Source organism: Hippocampus bargibanti, linkage group LG10 (genome assembly GCF_051943395.1).
Source record: "Hippocampus bargibanti isolate YZ-2025 linkage group LG10, ASM5194339v1, whole genome shotgun sequence".
Taxonomy (NCBI): domain Eukaryota; kingdom Metazoa; phylum Chordata; class Actinopteri; order Syngnathiformes; family Syngnathidae; genus Hippocampus; species Hippocampus bargibanti.
In genome coordinates, this window is record NC_142743.1 from 22843201 (window position 1) to 22867868 (window position 24668).

The window sequence follows — 24668 nt, forward strand, 5'->3', positions numbered from 1 at the left end:
CACGCAGGCTGATGTTTTTACTCAAATGAAAAACACCAATAAAAATGACTTTAAGTTGCGAAAACTGCAACAAATTGAGCTGCGAATTAGGGATTTTCAGAAAGTCCCGCCCCCAGTTCGTGACGTCACGCCAAGAGGTCTTCGCCTTGCTCTAGAATCAAAACAATGGCTTCAGATTCGGAGAAGATGCTTTCTTGTTACTCATCCAGTTATGAATATGATTCAAATAGTTCTGAAGAGGAAAGCATAAATGTTTGCCATCGATTAAAGAAGTCCTTCCGTATCAATTTGAGCCGTCTGGACTCCAATGTAGCGTCGCAGAAAATGCACAAGATGGCGCCCAAGCTCCGTTGGAAATGGGCTGATTTGTCTGCCGGGAATTTGTGTCAGCTCGTATCAAATAGTAGTCTTGGTGCAACACACAACGATTCATCATCACGTTATTTATGTGTTTTCCTTCTGATTCCGCCATCAACACGGATCAACACAAAGTTTTCAGACCAAACAAAGTACCCAAAATGCATTGTGTGTCGCGTCATCATCTAGCTATCTTGCTAAAACCATACTCTTAAAAATTGTCTTCTTCAAAGCATTGGACATGTTTATATTCATCAATGTTTATAGGATTTGATTGTATATCCTAATTTTTCTTCTTCCATTCATTTACAGAGTACTGCAATTCCAGAGAAGACAAAAGCAGGTCAGTGATTTTCATTAAACACAACTTGAATTTGTATCGCCACATATCTTTCATGTGGTTTCTCATCTGTTCAAACACGTTTGGGTTGCCTTTATCGTTGACAATATACAATTGTCAGTAATTGTCCCGATCTGCCCGAGTCTGTAATCATGTGAGGAGCATTTATGGTACAGTTCCTGATCTCATTGTCCTGTATTTGGTGTGGTGCTAGAGGGAAGCAGGGAGTGAAGGGGAATAGGATCTGGTCCGATGACTTGCTTGATGTTAGTCTTGATAAGAACCCAGACTCATCTTGCGGATCATCTAGCCTGTCGCCTTTTCAAGATAAGAGCCAGACTGCTTGTCGAGGATGATGCCCAAAACATTTGACCTGCATCTGTTTACCCATTCCAGTCAAATCTCACTCAGCTGCTTTTTCAGCAGGCAACAAAAACAAAGGACAGTTCTTCAAATCGGCTCAACCACCATACATCATTTTTTTGACACTGCTTTTCATGTTTATCGTCATGGGGAGCTAAAGTCCAGCCTCATGTTTCACCAAAATGCTGTTTGAATTACATATTAAAGGACAACCGACATCACTTTTTTGTTTCCTAACTCAGAAAAACGTTTTATAGCATCTAAAATACCAAAAGACCAAAATCATTCAAATGAAAATAATCCATTCCAAGGTCCCTATAAAACATAATTTTCTACTTTCTAATTTTCCAAGCCTTAAAACTACACAAAATATACCTTATTTTATGTATAATAAATGTGCTATAGTATTATACTTAAAGAAATAAACTGTACTGTATAATAAAGTCATTTTATTGACCTTTGTGATGGTCGTTTTTCTGATGGCAGTTAGGAAACAAAAAAAAGATGCTGTCGGTCGTCCTTTAAGGGTTGAAAGATGAAATAAAACACCAGTTTAGCCTGAAGCCAAATCTAAATTAGCTTTGACTGATGATTGTTTTTCTCTTACTGTTCCTGCTTTTTTTAGGCTGCCTTATCCTACCTTTTTTTGCCACATATCCATAAATAGCACTTAGAGTGAGTGACTGTCTTTCTGCAAGGTCACATTCCTGGCTTTCCTTATGAATCTAACAGCCCCCCGCCAGAAGCCTAGCCCCTCCTCTCTCGCTCGCCTTCAGTTCCTGTGTGGAGACTGGTACTGTATGCATTCCATTTATATTTCACCTTCCAACCAGCAGTGAATACATTTGCAGATGCAAGTTTAACTGGAGTTAAAACCCAGAGGAAGCCCTTTGTTCCTCCTCTTGTTTCCCATTCTTTGCATCTGATACCCCATTTTGGCATCTGTCTGTGCTTCACTGGAACCTTTGAGAAGGAAACAGACCCACATGAGGGGGAATTTCCAACAGGAAGCCTGCTTGCTTGACTGCCAAAATCTCAAGAAAACCATCTCTGAAAAACCCTTTGTACTCCGGAATGTCATTGATCATATAGTTTATCAATATTTTTGTGAAATTAAACAAACATGTTGTGATTACCCTATATTGGATTGGATTGGATGTACCTCGCAGTGGAGAAATTTACATTTCACAGCTCCAAAGTTATGAAAGGAAGAGGAAAGGAAAGAAAGAAGTCGAAAAACAAAATACGGGAGCTGCTGGAAAGGCAGCCACTTTCGCCATCTTGAAGTCAAAAGAACAAAAAAGACACATTCTTCAGCACCTGCTGTACCCTCTTTGTGGCATGAAGCAGTTCTAGATGAAAGATGAGAGGATCAAAGCTGCTCCCATGATCCATAAATGGCATTAATTCACGCTAACAACACCTTTGAAAAACTTTCAAATGTTGTCAAACTCACTCGCTCTTTCTTTGAAGACTTTCTGCCGAATAGGAGTTAATTATGCAAAGCCGACCACAGCTGCCAAAGGTAAATGCATGCAACTGAGATAGTAGATGTGAGTTGCGCCTTAAAAGCACTCAGATATGCGGTGTGACCACTGAAGCTTGAGTCAGAAAGCACTTACTCACGCTCACACTTAAAATATATTCTCTCACACACGGCACACGCGCGCGCACACACGCACACACACACACACACACATTCATGTTTCAATGGTTTTGTGAGGTCTGGATAACTCCAGATAAGGAGTGAGGACCACCGTTGCTGATAAGTTTTGAGAAGAACGAATGTTACAATTGAACACTAAATGTCACCCCATTTCCCACTTCAACTTCTTTAAAAACAAAGAAATAAAAAGTGGACCTGAAACTGAAATAACAGCAGGAGTGAGGTATCTTAATGGGTACATTCAAAGTCCTCACCCCTGTCGTGAATTTGGTTATAATATCATTTCATGAACTTTTTCCTCTCATTAACCACACACACATAAAAACACACAGTGAGTAAAAAGTGTGTATACAAGTACAATGAAAATACACACCCAAAAAATCATTTTGGGTCAATTTGTGAGGACCTCTCTGAAACATACAGATGCATATATAGACCCTCTAGAAGCCCGTAGAATGAAAAACTTGTGAGGACCGGCAAAAAGGTCCTCACTTGTCAAAAATGTCTTCACTACATATGGTATAACATGTTAGTGGTCCTCACAAGACTAGTCACACAAACAAAGACACACACACACACACACACACACACACACACACACACACACACACACACACACACACACACACACACACACACACGCGCACACACACACACAGAGAGACTGGAGAGAATATAATATGAGAGTATTGCAGCACTGGCTGGATATGTCCCAGCAGTTACCGCATTGAAGCTTGGTGCAGAGATGGGAGTGTACAGTCCAGACTGGAAGAGAGCAGAGTGAGAGACAGGATGAGGCAGAAACGTCAAAAAAATCACATAAAAAAAGACAGAAATCCAGAGAGGTCCGATAACTAGCTAATTCATTGACAATATTTCAACAATAGTCCAAGCGGAAGAGAACTCGAAGCAAGATATGAAGCTGCACAAATAGACTCGATCAGCAACAGAAGTAGGTGAGGGGGAAAAAAACCGACTGACGTCACTTTTGACTGGAATCACGTATCTCAGATGACAGCATCATGTCTCGCTCCATCAGGCTGCTCCTTTTGCAGAAGTCCTTCAGTGGTCACAGAATATCTACTAGCTCAACCTTAGATACGATCAACAAAAACGTTTGGGAAAGCCGATTGACGGGTAAGTGATCTGACTATTGTAATCCCACAGCGATAATATTGATCATGTTTGTATGTACTGTATTTGGTTGTGATTCAGTGACAATAATAATAATGAGCTAATGCTAGCTAATACATAGCTCATAGATAGCTAGCCAGACAGCTAGATAGATAGCCAGAGAGCCAATGGATAGCTCGCTAGATAGCTAGCGAGATAGCCACCCAGCTAGGCAATAAGAATAAGAATAATACATTTCATTTTTAAGCACCTTTCAAAACTCTAGTTTGAAGGTGCTAACACAGCTAATGGATAGCTAGCGAGATAGCAAGCGAGATAGCCACCCAGCTAGCCAGTACACCGGTTCACTCGGCTGGCATGCCATCGGACAGAGTGGGATCAATTCCCGTAGGTGTGAGTGTGAATGGTTGTCCCTGTGTGATCTATGAATTGCTAGTGACCAATCCAGTGTAATCCACACCTGTAATGTCCAATTACAAATTCCATGGTGACAGAATTAAACACAGTGTGTCAAAATAAGGGCCAGGTGCAGTATTATACATAAAATAAGGTAGATTTTGTGTAGTTTTAAGGCTTAAAAAATTAGAAAGTTGAAAATTATCTTTTACGGGGACCTGGGAACGGATTATTCTCATTTTAATGGATTCCTATGGGAAATTAATGTTTGGGATACACACTTTTCGCGTTACACACTCTGTCTGGGAACCAATTAAGTTCGTAAGGCAAGGTATCACTGTACGTACTTGTTTTAGGTTATTGTTGTTGTTGTCCAAGCTGCACGTAATCAAGATGCTCTCTGCACACTCAGGATTGCCATCAGGGTACTATGCAGATTGTCTCGACCCGTACGTATTACATCGTAGAGTATTGGATTTATTGACAGGAGATAATGCAATTATGGGAGATCATTCATCAGTTGCAATCAAAACAAATCAGAATCATCTTTATCGGCCACAGATGAATTTGTCTCAAGGAGAACACGTGAACAAATATCATTATAAACAAGGACATGACAAATAAGTATGCAAATTACCCAAAACATCAATAAATGGTTTCTAATAGAAATGATGAAATGTCGATTTGTTCAGACAAACGATTTTTCTTGACATTTGTTATTTTCAAATCAGTGTTTAAAAGTCCCTCTGTGCGACTTTATCAGTGTCACTACGAGCACGCGTATATGGTTGCACATGCATTTCCTCTCCAACTAATGAGGCAGTCGTTCGTGCATGGTCAGGATCCGGCCCATTAGTCTTCTTTCAACTCCTTGTAAAACAGTTTGCCTTTCAGTGTTACATTTGGTCCTCTAAGTCAGACTGCAAATGCATCCGCACACTTGATGGGTCAACAGAGTTCTTTCATTCTGGGGCCACACATACCGGACTGGCCATACCATTCTTTAGCACACTTGACACACACACACACACACAAGTCCAGATTGTTTCACTCGAGTGAGCGCTTCATACTGTGGTTCAGCATCCACGGATGGAAGGTGTGGATGGACGCACATGACGATCAAGGACAGTTTCTGCCACCAGGCAGTATGGAGACTCGACTCCCTCCCAGCCCTGCCCCCCCTGACCCATCCCACGGCGACACTCACCGAACTCTGAGTACACGCTACACGCTGTACTATCATCCTGAACTCTATTTTTTTCCCCGTTTTTATTTCTGCAAGACCTCACTGCAACCTTTTTTTGTTTGTTTTTGCATTACTACACTATGTAACTTTACATACAACACTACATCACTTTACATACAAAACTACCTCACTTTACATATGACAGTACGATGAAAAGTTTTCTTCAGCCGTCATCTGTACTTCTTTGAAGGTGTCGGACGTTTCGCTTCTTATCCAAGAAACTTCATCAGCAAACATCAGAAGCGAAACGTCCGACACCTTCAAAAAAGTACAGATGACGGCTGAAGAAATCTTTTCATCGATGGACCACTCCTGTACGACTGAGATCTTACACCGACACTACCTCACTTTACATTCAGAAATTACATGTATTGTCTGTTGTCAAATTGTCTGTCTTTTTTTTTGCCACATTATAAATGCTTTGCACGAGCACGAAAGGACATTAATTTAATCTGTGCTGTATGTCATGCATATTAGCATATTTGACATTAAAACTGACTTTGACATTGACCAGATGTCAGACTGCAAATGCTTACACGCTTGCGAACATCACTACGGCCCATTGATGTTAACCAACATGCCATGTAAATGGATCTTCTGTGCAAAACAAGCCCTTGCGTGTTCCAAAGGGGTAAACCAAAATAATTAAAGGTCTAGCGCCACTGGTTGAGAAATGTCAACGAAAGTCAAAAAAGTCAGCTTTCAGTATGGGCTCGGTTGTGACTCCCTGTATTGACTGAGTACCGAATTGCACTCTGCATTAAATAAGCAGGAGCAAACATAAGACGAATTGTGTGAATGTAAATAACTCAATAGCTCCTTTCACGCTGCTTACTTTCCCCTCTGTTCTTTCTCACAGACACAAAGTAGCCCGTGGAAGTCAACTTTCAAATGTGACAGCTTGTGATGTAGTTTTAAGGATGGAGAAGAACCTGTGGCATATGAAGAGAAGGTTTCTTCAGCCGTCATCTGTACTTCTTTGAAGGTGTCGGACGTTTCGCTTCTTAAAGGGGAGTAAAAGAAGCTATTTTCATGAAACTGCAAAACCCTTCACTAAATCGTCATGGTGGGGTGAGGTTCAATTTGGATCGTTCCTACAACCGACTTCTTAGGCAACATAGGCTTAGTTATGCTGATGAGCTGATACCAGAGCAAATTGGGCAATCAGGCCAGTCGTAAACCCCATACTCAGGCAGGATAGTAGAAGTAATCGGTCAGGACAATAGATGGGAAAATTTTCATAAATTTAACGTTCGGACACCGAAAAGTTCGTAAGCTAAGGGGTTCGTAAACCGAGGTATCACCGTAATTCAGAAGCTACTTTGTCAGATTTGAGGCATTCAGCAGACTTGTCCACAATCTTATATGTCATGCCACGGTGCGCTTTTGCATGTGCACACCTTCCTGTGCTTAAATGCGTCATTGTGAAGTGGCAAGCAAGCTTTTGTATTCGACTCAAGAGTATGTCAATGGGAGGTCCAGTGACATGTTCCGGTCTACTCAGGCCCCGCATACCCTTAAATGACACAGATGTCCTGTGTCCATTGTGGGCCAACAGGGGACCCAGCAGGACCATTTCACGCCTCAAAGACATCCAAAGAGGAAGTCAGAAGGAGCACACGCTGTGACATCAGTCGAGATCTCTGTGAATAAAAGCGCAGCGGGCACCCATGTAGCAAATTAGCCTCAACGAGATATTCTTAAACCCAAGAGCTTTTCACAACTTAATCTGTTGCTGAAAAACAAATGGCAACTGTGCGCATCCTCTTCTTCACAATGTAAATTAGTGTTGACTCAATTTCCAAGTGCATTTAAGATTAGCATTGTGCTAAACACCACTATTTGTGTCCAGGCTCCAATGACCACACTTGCAAATCGCGTTTCAGGATGCCTTCGCATTTAGGTCAGGCTCTTTAGACTGTGCCTATATAAAGAAACAGACGATTATTATTTTATCAAGGAAGGATAAAAGCTCCACTCTCTCCCCAGTGCATCGCAAGCATCCATCTCGTCATGGAGAAACGGAAAAAGTAGGCCAGTACCAGTGCTTCCTCCTGTCTCTGCTTGGCTTAGTAGAACTTTCCTGAAAATAACATGAGTCTCGTGAGCAACACTTAAACAGCAATATAGCTAGCTAGCTATTTGAGTCAGGAAACATATTAACTATCTAGTTAGCTAGCTATCTATTAGCTGGCTATCTAGCAGTCTATTAGCTAGCTATCTTGCATTCTATTAGCTAGCTAACTAGCTAGCTATCTATCTTTTTGAGTTATTCCGGGTTGAGTGAACGCTGGCGCATATGGCTCCAGCTGAAATGTATTATTATTATTATTATTATTATTATTATTATTATTATTATTATTATTATTATTATTCAGTGGTGGTGGCTTCACGAGGATCTCCTGTCTCTGCTTGGCTTGTTAGACCTTTCCTGGAGATAACATGAGTCTCGTGAGCAACACTCAAACAGCAATCTAGCTAGCTAGCTAGTTAGCTAGCTCTTTGAGTCAGGAAACATATTAACTGTCTAGTTATCTAGCTATCTATTAGCTAGCTATCTAGCATTCTATTAGCTAGCTAGCTAGCTTTCTATCTTTTTGAGTTATTCCGGGTTGAGTGAACGCTGGCGCATGTGACTGTAAAGTGACCTTGACAGTTTTGAAAGGCACTTAGAAATGAAATGTATTATTATTATTATTATTATTATTATTATTATTATGTGTTCAGTGGTGGTGTCTTCACGAGGACCGAAATTACATACTCAATTCCTTGAAGCATAAAAGATATTTTAGATAAAAACCCTTGGTCAATGTTTTCGATAGAGAGTTTCTAATTCCTGCTCCTGTGAGTCAATGTTAGTTTTACTCTCTCAATTTCTGCTGATGTGATTTGGGCTCATTGTTCCATGAAGAAGATATCCATGGATGGTAATCACTTAACCTGTCATTTATATGTGGGACACTGAGCACTCTTGAGATATTTATGATTGACTTTGAGTCCTTCAACACGGTTCCTGTTCAGTGATTTAAAGCCCCCTTGTTTCTGCCCCCGTGCATTTACAAGGGTGCTTGTTTCGCAGTCTCTGGAATGTTTTGCTAAACCCAGTGACTCGAGCAAGCTAACGCCAAACTTGTTTACTTTGCTTAGTTTACTGCACCCCCTCTCCTTCAAGTCGTTTCTCACTTTCGCTTTTTAGCACGTATCATCCTTCGTCTTCATGAAAAGAACCTGTCTCCTGTTTTATTGAGGACCAATTTCTTTGTTTTGTCCTTGCCGTTAAATATTTTGGATCCCGAGTAGATTGTTGGAAAAAGGCTTCAAGATATGATCTGTGCTTAATACATTAGTCTAAAATATTACCGTGAGTTTGCACAGAAATACATACAGAATTTGTAAAACGTCATTGAAATTCCCAAGTAGAACTTTCAACCACTGGGAAGGAAGGAAGAAAATTCCATGGAAAATAATGTTTTTTTTTTCTCTTTGGACCATCGCATTATTTGTAGTGCAGTTTCTGTTTTGAAATACCCATGAAAAAATAAAAATAGATAAATAAAGTAGTTTTAAGGCTTAGAAAAGTAGAAAGTAGAAAATTATGTTTTATGGGGAACGGATTATTCTCATTTTAATGGTTTCCTATGGGAAATTAATTTTTGGGATACACACTTTTCGCTTTAAACTCTCTGTCTGTGAACCAATTAAGTTCGTAAGCCAATGTATCACTGTAGTCAAATGAGAAGTCCAGCACTTTTCAGCCATACCACAAGAATCCCACTTGCTCTTGACTTTCCGTTGTCTTGTTCACTGCCCGTGCCTTCCATCCAGCTGAAAGGTGATGTGAATTTGGACAAAACTCTCCACTCACTCCCCCAAGCATTCAGACATCCCGATAGAAGTTGGAAAAACAAACTTACTTAAATACCTGCTGACCATTCATTGCAATGAGGCGCAGATCCTTGCAGAGCTGATACTCATTGAAGCCTTGATTCATGCCAGCTTGTAGTCTTAAGTGAGACGCGCAAATATTTACGCTCATTGTGGAATTTGCTCCTGCCACATTGCTTGAGAATGTCTGATTTTGCACTTTTATTTTTACACTCCGTTTTAAAGGACAACCGACACCCTCCGGACAAGTTGCATCCATAATTTGTAAAATCACTTCAAATGACTTGTACTGAGCCTATTTTACAAAGATTCCACCCCATATAGCTATATTTTAAGACTGGCGCTGAATATTCAGGAAGTCTTGTTTTCGAGTTGATGACGATACCCTAAGTGACGTCACGGAGGGAACGCCCCTGACCGAGAAAGCGACACACGATGCATTTTGGGTACTTTTCTTCATCTGAAAACACGGTGTTGATCGCGAAATTAGAAGGAAAACTACAGAAATAATGCAATGGTGAATCGTTGTGTGTTGCAGCCAATTGCGGTAATACGCATAAAGAAGGTGTAAGTTTACACGAATTCCCAGCAGACAAATCAGCCCATTTCCAACGGAGCTTGTGCGCCATCTTGTGAATTTTCTTGGCGCGACATGGAGTCCAGACGGCTTGAATTGATCCGGAAGGACTTCTTTAATCGATTGCAAACATTTATGCTTTCCTCTTGAGAACCTTTGGGGTCTTTTTGAGACCAAAAAAGATCCCACCACAGGCTAATGTTCAGCCGAAGAGTACACAAAAGAAAATTACGGTCGAGCAGAAGAAGGAGATCATCGAGAAACACAAACAAGGTATGCGTTTGTGCGACTTAGTGTCCCAGTTCCAGTATGCTATGTCGACCATTGCTACGTGTGGCTAAGGGTGTTTCGGTGTTGTCTGAGCAACGGCCTCAGCCAATAGAGAAGGTTGAAAAACTTCTGTTGATTTGGATTTACGAAAAGCAGCTAGCAGTGAACAGTGTGAGCGAGGGTATTATCTTCGAGAAAGCACGGCAACTTCACTTGGATATCATAAAAAGGCAACTACATTAACAACCATCACAAAGGTAAATAAAACGGTTTTATTATGCTGTCCAGTTTATTCCTTTCATTACAATACAATAGCACATTTATTATACATAAAATAATGTATATTTTGTGTAGTTTTAAGGCTTATTTAGTAGAAAATTATGTTTTATGGGGACCTGCAAACGGTTTATTCTCATTTTTAATTATTTCCTATAGGAAATTAATGTTTGGAAGACACACTTTACGCCTTACACACACTTTCTGCGAACCAATTATGTTCGTAAGCTGAGGTATCACTGTATACTGTCAATATTGAAAATGGCTTCTTAATAGTTCTACTCAAATATGTGTGAAGAAATAGCTTGAAAGATTTGGTTTGTACGCATGATATTGCAGCATCGAACAAGTGGGGCTGGTCTCTGGTCATTAGATGTAGAATAGCCACATTCCGTTGGAATCTTTTCCAGATGGGTACCAACAACATCTTTTAGTGCGCCATTAAATGGCTTCATCTCTGGTGACTTAACTGCCTCTCAGGGTGCCTGATCTCATGGTATGTTGCTTGTTTACTCTTTGGTGGGCCTTCATTTCCTGTGTCTGTTGCCTTTTGAGAGTCTCACATGCCTCAGTGAGTAAGAGTAAGAGTAAGAGTAAGAGTAACAGTAAGCCTTTCAAAACTCTCAAGGACACTTTACAGTCACGGGATATTTTTTTCTGTGGGTGAGCAGCGGCAGCCACACGCGCTAACGTTCACTCAACCCAGAAGTAACATAAAGCTTGACGAATGATGCGTTTTAATAGTTCTGCTACGTGGGACGTTGGACTTTGGGAATGCGGTATGAGTCATCATGAGCCCTGAAGCATCGATTACAGCAAAATTTTGTTTGTGGCCTCATGTTAGTGTCATGATCTGGTTGGCGACCAACGGGTGGCGCTGTTGGCCCCGCCTGCACCTGCACAGGTGCTGGTCGTCCCGATCAATGGCGGACTGCCACGTTCGGATTGGCGACCAACGGGTAGCGACGTCAGCCCTGCCTGCAGCCTCGCAGGTGCTGGTCGTTTTGATCAGTGACACTTAAAAGGATTCCCGACACGACCATCCGGTGTCGGTTCATTGTTTGTTGCATTGTGTATGCATTGTATGCTGTGCATGTGTTTGTTTAACCTTGGCGGACTTTTACACTTGGTTTTCTTTTGATACTTTGTATTTTTTTCTGTTCAGATGACTTTGATGTTTTACATTTTGTTCGTGCTGACCTTTATTTTAATACAATTTGTCAAACAACCTCCTGCTCTCTCCTGCCTGCTTTTTGGGATCCGCACCCGTCATCACCACCTTGCAAAACATGACAGTTAGCAAAGATGCACGCAAGAGATTTGATCTGGAGAAGAAAGTTGTTTGTTTTGTGTTTGATTCTTAATATTTGGTTATGCAGACTGTTGAAAAAGCGGGGATGGCATATCATAAACACCTTTTATGTATTTATGTTTTTTTTTTTTTACTTCTGGATTTTCACTTTCCAGTACTTTATGTAAACCGTGGTGAAGTTCTGTAAATTCAAATCTTTATCAAGACATTTTGGACAATTGTATTCTTCCAACTTTGTTTGCAGCAGTTTGCGAAGGCACCTTCTGCACCTCATTGAACAAAGCAGGCTCTACAAAGACATGCTTGTGTTTGGTGCTTCTGAGAAACGGAGCGTGGATGCGTTCAGGCTTGCAGGGCCTTTCTCGAAAACCAATTTCTAAGAATTTAAAAGGATTTGCCAGAGGGAAATTATCTATCTATCTATCTATCTATCTATCTATCTATCTATCTATCTATCTATCTATCTATCTATCTATCTATCTATCTATCTATCTATCTATCTATCTATCTATCTATCTATCTATCTATCTATCTATCTATCTATCTATCTATCTATCTATCCGTCCAGCCGTCCATCCACCTACCCACCTATTCATCCCTCCCTCCCTCTCTCTTTCTCTCTATCTCTCTATCCATCCATCATCCATCCATCCATCCATCCATTGTGTATTTATAGTCTGAGTGGCTGATTGAGCTACTAGCTCATTCCAACAGAGACCTCTGTAGACAGAGTGGCCACTTAATGTGTCTTTTCTGCCTTGCTTTTAAGATGTGTTGCCACTGACCTTTCACCTTACGGTCACATGGGGAGCGTAACTCCCATTGTATCTTGAATGGAGGAACACAAGGCCAGTGCCTGTGTGTCACCCTCCGTGTCTACGCCGACCTCCTCTTTTACCTCCGTATTGTTGGTCATAATACAAGCGGTGGAGCGCTTAGCGATAGCACATTGGTGAAGTGACACCTGTACAACTCAATGTCTGTGGATGTGTGGATGAGGTCAGGGTCAGTTAACGCAAAGTGCGTCTTGCCTTTAAAGTTCACTATCAGTTATTTCCAAACATGATTCAATTTGAAAGCTAACACCAGCCCCATCATAAAAAGCACTGATAATTTTGGTCCAATTTGTGTGGTTTCTGGAATAACTTTGATTTCAATTTTCATGAGCACTCAAATGCTTGAACTTTTCTTCTTTGAAAGACTTCATGTTGGATTAGCATAGGTGTCATGTGAACAATTTCAGTGGCCCCTTCTAATATGCATACACTGAAATGTGAGCTTGAAAGGCCACTCAATTTGATGCATGATGAGCATAACAGTTCATAGGCTCAAGTTTAAAGGACAACCTACACCTCCGAGAAGTTGCGTCCATAATTTGTAAAATCACTTCAAATGACTTCTACTGAGCGAATTTTACAAAGAATCCACCGCATCTAGCTATATTTGACGTTTTAAGATCGCACTGAATATTCAGGAAGTCTTGTTTTTGAGTTGATGACGATCCCTAAGTGACGTCACGGAGGGAACGCCCTTGACCGAGAAAGCGACACACAATGCATTTTGGGTACTTTTTTTCGTCTGAAAACACAGTGTTGATCGTGAAATTAGAAGGAAAACTACATAAATAACGTGATGGTGAATCGTTGTGGGTCGCAGCCAATTGCGGTAACACGCATAAAGAAGGTGTAAGTTGACACAAATTCCCAGCGGACAAATCAGCCCATTTCCAACGGAGCTTGTGCGCCATCGTGTGCATTTTCTGCGCGCTACATTGCAGTCCAGATCTTCGCCGGTTTCATCGCTTGCAGATGGCTCGAATTGATTTGGAAGGACTTCTTTAATCGATTGCAAACATTTATGCTTTCCTCTTCAGAACTATTTGAATCATATTCATAACTGGAGGAGATTTAAAGTTAATTTTGTATTTGACCGGGAGCTCTTGGAGGATGGGGGTGATTTGGTGAAAGGATGAGGTTCTGGTGATGATCCGAGCTGAAGAATTCTGGACCAGTTGAAGTTTGTGGAGAAGTTTCTGAGGGACACCAAAGAGAAGTGAATTGCAATAGTCAATCCGGGAGGTGGCAAGACTATGAACGAAGATAGCAGTGGTGTGACGGGTGAGAGACGGGCGAAGACGATTGAGATTGCGTAGGTGGAAGTACGCAGATCGGAGTACACAGATCGAAGTTATTTACATATATGGGAGTGGAAAGATAGTGTGCTGTCAAGGATGACACCTAGGCTTTTGACCTGATGGGAGGGAGAAACGGTCGAATTGTCAATAGTGAGACAGAAACTACAGTAAAGTCTCGTTATATCGATATCGGATATATCGATAGTCCCGGTTATATCGATACTATTTCTATGCACGCACGGAGAAAATTACATGCAAACAGGGTCGGATATATCGATAGTCCCGGTTATATCGATATTTTTTCGGACTCCCTTGAATATCGATATAACGAGACTTTACTGTATTAGCTTTGCTCAAGATGGATTTGGTACCAACGAGGAGAATTTCAATTTATTTTCGCTGTTAATCAGTCACTGCTGCCAGTGTCCAGCTGGTTGGGATTAGTTTTCCTCCATGCACAGAAGTTGAGAAATCTTCCCCACGGGACCAACGAGGAGCAGGCGAGCGAGGGCGGCTCCTGTTCATGTCAGCAAAAACTCACCTCGAAACAATCAGCAGTGTCCATTAGCTCCTTGTGTAAATAAACCAACATGTATTTTACTCCAGACGGTGAGATATGGACCGTCGTGGGGGTCTACTATTTCATAAAGTGTGTGGAAGTGGGCGGCGGATTAACTAAACACTATCATGGCAGGAGAGGCGCAAATAATCTTTGATTAAAATTCCCTAAATGAGTTTATTACAAGGCTCTTTTACATGCCAGAATCTGTCTGGAAAATCATCCATTCTATTTCAAATGACTGGCCAAACTACTTTTTTTAAATTAATTTATTGTGCTGTTCATGGTGAGATTCATGCTTTATTTCTGGTGTTTATTTGCATTAGGCTTATGACTGAGAGAATTCTTCAGATTCTTGTCCATGTGATTTGCGTCAGCTATTCACAAAGGCAAACATTTAAAACGGCCAAGGCAAGCTGTAATCATCAAGAACCATCTCTATTGGGCAATATTTATTGAAATCCACTGAAAAGTATGACAAGCATGCAAATACGGTATTGCCCCCCCCCCCCCCCCCCCAAAAAAAAAAAGAGAACCGTCTGCAACTGTTTAATTCCTGAAAGTGCAAGGCATAAATGTAACGTTCGTAAACCCAAAAATTCGTAAACCAAGGGGTTCGTAATCCGAGGTATCACTGTATTTTCATTCATATGTCACACTGCATTTTCATCCATGATCTCATTGGTGCATGACTTGAACCACCTACAAAAGTCTTCTCTTGACATCTTCGCCAGCTACAGCCCATCATGGAGCACATGACATCACCTCCCTGAAACGACATCTTCACTTGGCGAAGGTGTTAACTACTTTGTGATGACCAATTTGTTTGTGTTTGTTGTTGTCATTGTGAGAATGACTCATTTTTGGGTCACAAAATAAACCTGGAAAACACATTCTGCTCGTATAAATATCTGCTGCCTTTGTAAATAACAGTTGATGTAGTGAAGACATTTAACCCACAACCCCCCCCCCCCCCCACCAACCCCGCCTGTGGTCTGCCCACCCTCATTCAATTGTTGTTGGTATGAGTCCAATGATGTATTAACTGTCTTCCTTGCTTACTGGTTTGCGATGACTAATGCATGCGTAGGCAGCAGACTGGTCTGATTTTGGGAATTCAAAATTTGGTTTGCTGTAAGAAGTTTATGTGTTCTTCCTAGCTGGCTTTATGTGGGCTTTATCTGAATGCCTATAAGTGTGAATGCGACCGACGCCGCCGGACAAGTTGTATCCATAATTTGTAAAATCGCTTCAAATGACTTCTACTGAGCGTATTTTACAAGGATTCCACCACATATAGCTATATTTGACGTATTAAGACTCGCGCTGAATATTCAGGAATTGTTGTTTTTGAGTTGGTGACGAGTCCTCACGTCACGTCACGGAAGGAACGCCCCTGACCGAGAAAGGACAGACTGTAGCAGTCCTTGCTTCACGTCAATGCATTTTGCTGTACTTTGTTTGGTCTGAAAACTTCGTGTTGATGGCGAAATTAGAAGGAAAACACATAAATAACGCGATGGTGAATCGTTGTGTGTTGCACTGAGCAACTATTTGATATTCGCTGACAAAAATTCCAAGGAAAAAAAAAATCAGCTTTTTCCACGGAGCTTTGTCACCATTTTCTGCCTTTTTTGGGTGCTACATTTGCCCTCCAGATACCTCAAAATGACACGGAATAAATTCTTTAATTGATTGCAAACATGTATGCTTTCCTCTTCAGAACTATTTGAATCCTATTCATAACTGGATGAGTAACAAGAAAGCATCTTCTCCGAATCTGAAGCCATTGTTTTGATTCTCCAGCAAGGCAAGACGTCTTGGCGTGACACCACGAACAAGGGGGCGGGACCTTCTGAAACTGGCCACTTCCTGTTTCAAATTGAAGTAGTTTTTAGACACTTGAAGTCATTTTTATTGTTGTTTTGCATTTGACTAAAAATATCAGTTTTGGGTATTTTAGATGCTATAAAAGTTTTTTTCTGATGTCAGTTAAGAAAAAAAAAAAATGGTGTCGGTTGTCCTTTAACACTCTGCCTTTGCCTGACGTCAGCTGGAGTGGACGGCGGCTTACCCGTTACTCCAGTAAGGACGGGCAGTACAGAAAATGGATGGGTGAACGGAAATCTCGGTTGAGGAATGGGTGTGTTCAGTTTGGAAAGCCTGACTCAATAGCATCTAACTTGTTCCGAACAGAGTAGAGATTTCCAGGCAGGGCGTCATTCCCAGAATATTTACTTGCTTTCCACAAGACCTCCACATCTTGCCAGTCAGTCAGACAGACGTCTGTTTCGCATTAATATGTCATACTTTTTTTGTGACTTGGTTCATTCACTTCCTGTCCAGAAAAATACATGTGCTTTTCCATATACTGTAACATTTTACTTAATGTCTGTATTTACACCTTTTTTGAGGAGGGGGCAAGAACAAATTCCTTCTTTCCTTCTATTTTTACAGCCTCCATAATCTCATTTCCCTACCTTTGACCAACATGCCAAATAGAAGCAATAACCTGCTCAGTGTGTGTGTGTGTCATTCAGAATTTGGAACACTGTTCATGAATGGAATTTTTTAAATGTACAACCACTGTTCTAAACAATTCCAATGCACACTCAAAGTATTCCATTGAGTGGTCTGAAATGAACTGGATGAGAAAATGGATTATAGCACACAATAAGTGAAATCATGTCCTGGTGATTTACATCAAGCGTGTCCTTGCACATGTTTTGGTACTTTTCTTCATATGTGCATGTGTATGTGTGTGCGTGTTTTGGTATGACTAGTCTTGTGAGAACCACTAACATTTTATACCATACGTAGTGAGGACATTTTTGACAAGTGAGGACCCTTTGGACGGTCCTCACACGTTTTTCATTCTAAAGGCTTCTAGAGGGTCTATATATGCATCTGTTAAAGTTTCAGAGAGGTCCTCACAAATTCGCCCAAAATGATTTTTTTGGTGTGTATTTTCATTTCACTTGGATACACACATTTTTACTCACTGTGTGTGTGGAGAGGAAAAAGTTCATATAACAAAAAGCGAAATGATATTTTAATCAAATTCACTACAGGGGTAAGGACTTTGAATGTACCCATTCAGAAACCTCAGTCCTGCTGTTATTTCAGTTTCAAGTCCACTTTTTAATTATTTGTTATTGAAGAAGTTGAAGTGGGAAATGGGGTGACATTTAGTGTTCACATCTAACACTAGTTCGTCTTTAAACTTATCAGCAATGGTGGTCCTCACTCCTTATCTGGAGTTTTCCGGACCTCACAAAACCATTGAAACATGAATGTGTGTGTGTGTGTGTGTGTATGTGTGTGTGTGCGTGTGTGTGCGTGTGCGTGCGTGTGCGTGCGCGCTTGTGTGCGCACGTGTCTAGGTCACCTTTCACGTTGTTGACTTTATCTTTTACACCTAAGTGTTGGCCAGTGATCCTTTCACCATTGTCAGAATGTCAAGGATAAAGCAGAGCCACATATGGTTGTGCTTTATCACAAAACGTTGGAATTTTTTCAGCCACGCTGAAGAAATGCGATCGTCAAGTGAAATGAAAAATATGACATTGCTACAGTACCGCTATCTAAACATTCACTGATCTACTAAGTACAGTACTAAGCTCTTACTAGATCATGTAGGGTTGTTTTGAGTCAAACCCAAAAAGACTATGAAAACCCAATGACATGAGTTGAACCCTTTCTCGGGGGTCATAAATAGTATGTGGCCTATCTTTAATGTCCTACAAAGAAAGTTATTCACTAAGTAGATAAGACCACTGTGTCAATAGTTTGTACAAGTATTTTCTGCCTATCACAGTCAATTTCACCACAGCGAGGAGCAAGGCATCAACTCAAACAGATCATTTTGTGCATGGTTACTCCCCACACCAAAAGCTGTTGAACAGCAGTAAAATATCTAAAAAAAGGTCTCAATAAAATTACATTTGTGAAGGCAAAGTCAGGATGATATGCACGTAACTAGCTCACTGTCCAAATTGCCAAATAATATAATGAAACTACAGTAAAGTCTCGTTATATCGATATTCTAGGGAGTCCGAAAAAATATCGATATAACCGGGACTATCGATATATCCGACCCTGTTTGCATGTAATTTTCTCCGCGCGTGCATAGAAATAGTATCGATATAACCGGGACTATCGATATATCCGATATCGATATAACGAGACTTTACTGTATATAGGCTACTGTATAGTGCTCGACTAGTGAAAGAGGGGTTAGAATTTCCCACAAATTTAAAGGTCAACCGGCACCTCCGAACAAGTTGCGTCCATAATTTGTAAAATCACTTCAAATGACTTCTACTGAGCATATTTGACAAAGATTCCACGGCATAGAGCGATATTTTATGTTTTAAGACTCACGCTGAATGTTCATGAAGTCTTGCTTTCCTTTGATGACGATGCCCTAAGTGATGTCACAGAGGCAACACCCCTGACCGAGAAAGCGACACAATGCATTTTGCGGTACTTTGTTTGGTCTGAAAACTTCGTGTCGATCCGTGTTGATGGCGAAATTAGAAGGAAAACACACGAATAACGCGATGGTGAATCGCTGTGTCTCGCCGCCAATTGTGGTAACACGCATAAAGAAGGTGTAAGTTGACACAAATTCCCAGCGGACAAATCAGCCCATTTCCAACGGAGCTTGTGCGCCATTTTGTGCATTTTCTGGGCGCTACATTGGAGTCCAGATAGCTCGAATTGATACCTTCTTTATTCGATTGCAAACATTTATGCTTTCCTCTTCAGATATGAGTAACAAGAAAGAATCAAGGAGTATCCTGGCGTGATGTCACGAACAAGGGGGCGGGACTTTCTGAATCCCCCCAGTTCCGAGCTCATTTTGCGGCAGTTTTGTGACACTTTAACTCATTTTTATTGATGTTTTGCATTTGACTAAAAATATCCGCCTGCGTGTTTTAGGTATTTTCGATGCTATCAAACGTTTTTCTGATGGCAGTTAGGAAACAAAGAACTGGTGTCGGTTGTCCTTTAAGGTGAGGAGCAACGGGTTCTGTGCAAGGATTCAAATGTCAGCATTTAAATCCATGTTTATGTTTTGTAAACGTGCAGACAAGCACATTGTCAAGACACCGTCACCCTAACTGCCCATTATCCTCAGTGCACAAAGCAAATGCTCAGCAAGACTTCCTGTATCGCCTGTTTTTGTTACGATGGCTTTATTTTTCCTTCTTGTACAATTTTCTAATATACCCTTTCCGCTGCAGCCACCCAATAGGTCACTTTATGAGGGATAATTCAATTCATGCAATTAAAAATATGTTAGAGAAACGTGTGTCCATTGTTTTGTACGTGTGTGTGTGCGTGTGTGTGTTTGCCTCCATTGTGATTGTGGACAGTCCACCAAAGCCCGGAGAGGGTGTCGGCAAGGCATTTGGGCCACTGTCTACCTCACACTTCCTTTGTTTGTGTGTCCGTACTTGGAAGCGTCGCTCGCTCGCTCCCCAATCACTGCAGTAGAGGACAATAATACTCTGGAGGTTCCCCTTTTTCAAAGCACACCGTTCACCAAAGCACATACGTCAACTCTCATCGTGCTTAACGTCGTCATCTTTCAGTGAAAGTCGCAAGACTCATTCGTTTGCATTGCAATTATTCCTGAATTGTGATTTATTCAACACCATGAAAGTAAAGTAGTGATATTCTGATGTTCAAATATGCCTCCGGTGCCCAACAGGAGGCTGAACTTTGACGGACTCAAAACGCTTTTATCCCTTTCGTGAGTCTTTGTTGACACGGCCTTAGGAGTGTGAGTAAGTGCGTGTTCGTGTGTGTGTTTATTGGATTGACATGTTGGTCCACTGACCCTCACTTGGCCTCCTTGTTTTGGGTTACAAAAGGAGCATCTATCCCAAAGGTGAGCCAGAAACAGGGCTGAAATACTAGAAGGTCCGTAGGGAGTGATTGAGCATTTTTCTTATTCGACTTGTCTGCCTTTCACATTCCAGCTGTTTTCTGCGCAGTAATCTGCAAGTCTAGAAGGTCGCTCTTCATGCTTGTTTTAGTCCTCCAGACTCTTCTTCTGTGTCATGGGTCAGAGGTGGCACCGTTGAGTTTCCACCCTTGATGGTGCCACTCCACTCAGCAACAGTGAAATGCAATTTAAGATACCTGCACTGCATTTAATGTTGATTGAACCCCTCAACACTCCGTACATCTTTTGTTCATTTGTGAGAACATGAATAGAATATATACAGTGGAATTCTGACTCATTTCAACTTTATTGATATTTTAGAGATCAACTCATCGATGGACCACTATTGATGAGAGTTACACACGAATTTTATTGATAGTTCAAAGGCAGAGTGTAGACTGCAAGGTTAAAATATCCCATAAATCAGGCTCCACAAATAACCCGCACAAGCCACCTGTATAATTTGAAGAGAACATACAAGCATGGGAACCAGCTATTAATGTAATAATAAAGTTTTTAGTGTGTCTGCCTGAATGTTGCAATATCACAAAGCCCCTTGAGACACTTGATGCAAAAAGCTATCCATTCCATCAAGCCATCAACAACCATCACCGTAAGGTAAATAACATGACTTTATTATACCGTACAGTTTGTTTCTTTAATTACAATACCATAGCACATTTATTATACATAAAATAAGGTATATTGTGTGTAGTTTTAAGGCTTATTTAGTTGAAAATTATGTTTTATGGGGACCTGAGAACGGATTGTTCTCATTTTAATGGTTTTCTATGGGAAATTAATGTTTGGATTACACACTTTTCGCCTTACACTTTCTGGGAAGCCAAGGTATCACTGTATTTGGGAAACTTGGTTCATTCATTGAAGGTGCGCCTTATACTCCGGTGCGGTTTCTATATGGAAAACGTTTGAAAATACACCATTCATTGGGGGTGCGCCTAATACTCTGGGCTGCTTTCGACACTGTAAAATATGGTAATTGGTAAAAATGTGTTGACCAGTGTAACGTTTTGCAGAGTCACCAACTCAAATCACATTTGTTTCAAACAGGAGTGAGCAATTTTTAGTCTGACTTCAAAAATATTCATCTGAGCTCCAGAAGCCCAAAGCTATCAGGTCAGCGTGAGGTTGTGTCCGAATGCCGGTGACCAGATTGTGCTTCAAGAGTGCATGATTGGCGCCTCATCACACCACACCTCCTGTCTCATGACAGGTTGATCGTTGTCGCGTGCATTCGTTCCTTATAAAAATAAAACCGCAAACTTCCCCTCCAAGTAACATCTTGACATTCTTTACTGTAATACAGTGTACTCACTCTAAACTTTGATGACTGAATGATGGACATGGTGACAGAGCAAGATAACTACTTGCGCTTGGGAAGTGAGTCATTTCAGATAAAGACATCAATAACATTACTCACGTTCCGGTACATTCCGTTCTTCTTTTCTACCTTTGCTTGATACGGCTCCCACTGTAAGCTTGGACAAAGATTTGTCCCCTTTTTTTAAAATTGGTAGTCCTCTTGTATTTCTTACGTCCGTCCTGTCATGGGTATACTTACTGCGTTTGGAATAACAAAAACACATAAAAAAAGTGATACCTCGGTTTACGAACCCCTTGGCTTATGAACTTTTCGGTTTACGAACATTAAATTTATGCAAATTTAAACTTTGATAGTTCTATGTCAGAGTGTAGACTGCAAGGTTAAAATATCCCATCAATCAGGATCCACAAACCATCTGTACACTTGATGATCAACCCAGCTAAACAGAACACAATTGATGAGGAACTAGATACAATTATCACAGAGAAAGCACCTAGAAGGACTCATTCCTCAAGATGGTGAAAGAAGAAGGTTACGTTCCTCATCAAGTGTTTAATGGTGATGAAACCGGCCATCAAGCCATCAACGACCATCACAAAGGTAAATAAAACCACTTTATTATATAGTACAGTTTATTTCTTTAATTATAATACCATAGCACATTTATTATACATAAAATGAGGTATATTTTGTGTAGTTTTAAGGCTTTGAAAATTAGAAAGTAGAAAATTATGTTTTATGAGCACCTGTGAACGAATTATTCTCAATTTAATGGTTTCTTATGGGAAATTAATGTTTGGGATACACACTTTTCGCCTTACACACTGTCTGGGAACCAATTAATGATTTATGTTTTTCTGCAATGTTTAATTGTGATGCCGCCGTTCAACTAGAATTGAAAGATAAGTCTGTATGGCACAGGTGTCAAAGTCAAGGCCCGGGGGCCAAATCCGGTCCGCCACATCATTTTTTTTCGGCCCGCGAAAGCAAATCAAACTTGTGAAATTCCATGATGCTTGCTAAAACCCTCACCAAAATGTCATATTTTTGCATGTAAACCACAATAACAGTCATTATTCTTGACTTCAGATTTGAAAACGAGTTATTCATTAATTTGGTGTGTGCTCTATATGTAATATGTGGAGGGGATTAAACATTCGAATGGCTTCTCCTAATTCATAACGGAGGAGGAAACCATAACTACAATGTAGCCCGCGGCAAAAAATGACTGACACTCCTGCTATTTCTCACTGCAAAACAGATAAGCTTTTCAGCTCCCGCTGCAATCGTTTCTAAGCAAGCTTGGTATAAACATGGCAAGCTGGCAAGTTGAGCGTAAATTTAAAGTCTACATTTTGTTGCTGGGTGGTCGTGTTTTGGAGCTCGAGGATTTGGCCTTGTTCGGTAATCTCTCGTCATCTCTCATTACTCTCTTTGCTCATTCTCTATGCCCTTCTCCTGCATCACATTTACCTTAGACACACATTTCACCCTTAGCGCCTTAGACACAACTATGTCCCTCACTCACTTTTTTAAATCGAAATAAGAATATTTCCAATCCCTCTCTCACCCTCTCTCCCTTTTTCTCATTTTCCAAACCGCTTCACCTTACATTTGTCGTTAACTGCTATTCCATAGTTGACCAGCAGATGGCTGTGCTTTATTTTCTTGACATTCATTACGTTGGTTTGTTGTCACTTCCGGTACAGGTTTTACTTTCCGCTCTGCTTTGCCTCTTTTGGTGCAACACAAAGTTTTAAGACCAAACCAGTACAGTAAAATTCATTGACGTTATGGAAGGACTGCTACAATGTGTCCTTTTTTTCGGTCAGGGGCGTTCCTTCAGTGACGTAGCGTGAGGACTCATCACCAACTCAAAAACAAGACTTCCGGAATATTCAGCGCGAGTCTTAAAACGTAAAATATAGCGATATGCGGTGGAATCTTTGTAAAATACGCTCAGTAGAAGTCATTTGAAGCCATTTTACAAATTATGGACACAACTTGTCCGGAGACGTTGGTTGTCCTTTAAGGGACAAAATACATCTGAAACACACTGAGAATGCATGTCCTTGAGGATGGGGGTGGGGAGGTGCATGCAAGGGGTGGATACTGAGAAAGGCTGTTTTGAATCAGGCCCCCCCATGCACCCCCACCCTCGTTACAAACGTGCATCGTCTCATCTGTTAAAATCTAAAACATATGAGGAGCCAATATATTCTTCATCCATGTGACTCATTGATTATAAATTATGTGAAATGATGTGGCCCTTTACCACCTGTTGTTGTACGGGGAAATGTATTTGGGAATTGAAAATATTACGTAGAGCGCCATTCCGGATTTTGTTCAGATTTTGTTTTTTCATGCTTGGGTGCCGATAAAGCGCTGGAAGGCCTTGGGGAATGTTTTTCTTGTCCACAAGGGGGCAGCATTTCTCTTTTATCATGTTAGCACTTTGTTGCAACTTCAGCTGTTGTTAAAGCGCTATATAAACCAATGTGTATGTGTTGCATTGTAGTTTGGACCACCGGCCTCATTTCAAGCTCATATGATCATAATTTAGAAAGAAAAACAATTCTAATGAAAGAATATTGTGACGATGGACTTCATGGTGCCAGTTCTAATGTTAAAAGACAACAGAATGTCATTGGGCAGAGCAGAATGACAAAGATCATGGTTCGTATGGCACTGTACATGTAAAGGACAACCAACGCCTCCGGACAAGTTGCGTCCATAATTTGTAAAATGGCTTCAAATGACTTCTACTAAGCGCATTTTACAAAGATTCCACCGCATATAGCGATATTTTACGTTTTAAGACTGGTGCTGAATATTCAGGAAGTCTTGTTTTT

At 40.8% G+C, this 24668-nt stretch overlaps 1 protein-coding gene across 4 annotated transcripts in view; it reads left to right on the plus strand.

The window, feature by feature from the left end:
• Window positions 1-24668, plus strand: part of dlc1 (DLC1 Rho GTPase activating protein) — a 91326-nt gene that overhangs the window by 27258 nt on the left and 39400 nt on the right. For all 4 annotated transcript variants that reach the window (XM_089006532.1, XM_089006533.1, XM_089006534.1 and 1 more), the window contains one exon: window positions 670-700. In XM_089006532.1, the coding sequence (XP_088862658.1) occupies window positions 670-700 (31 nt within the window). The remainder of the gene's footprint in view (window positions 1-669; window positions 701-24668) is intronic.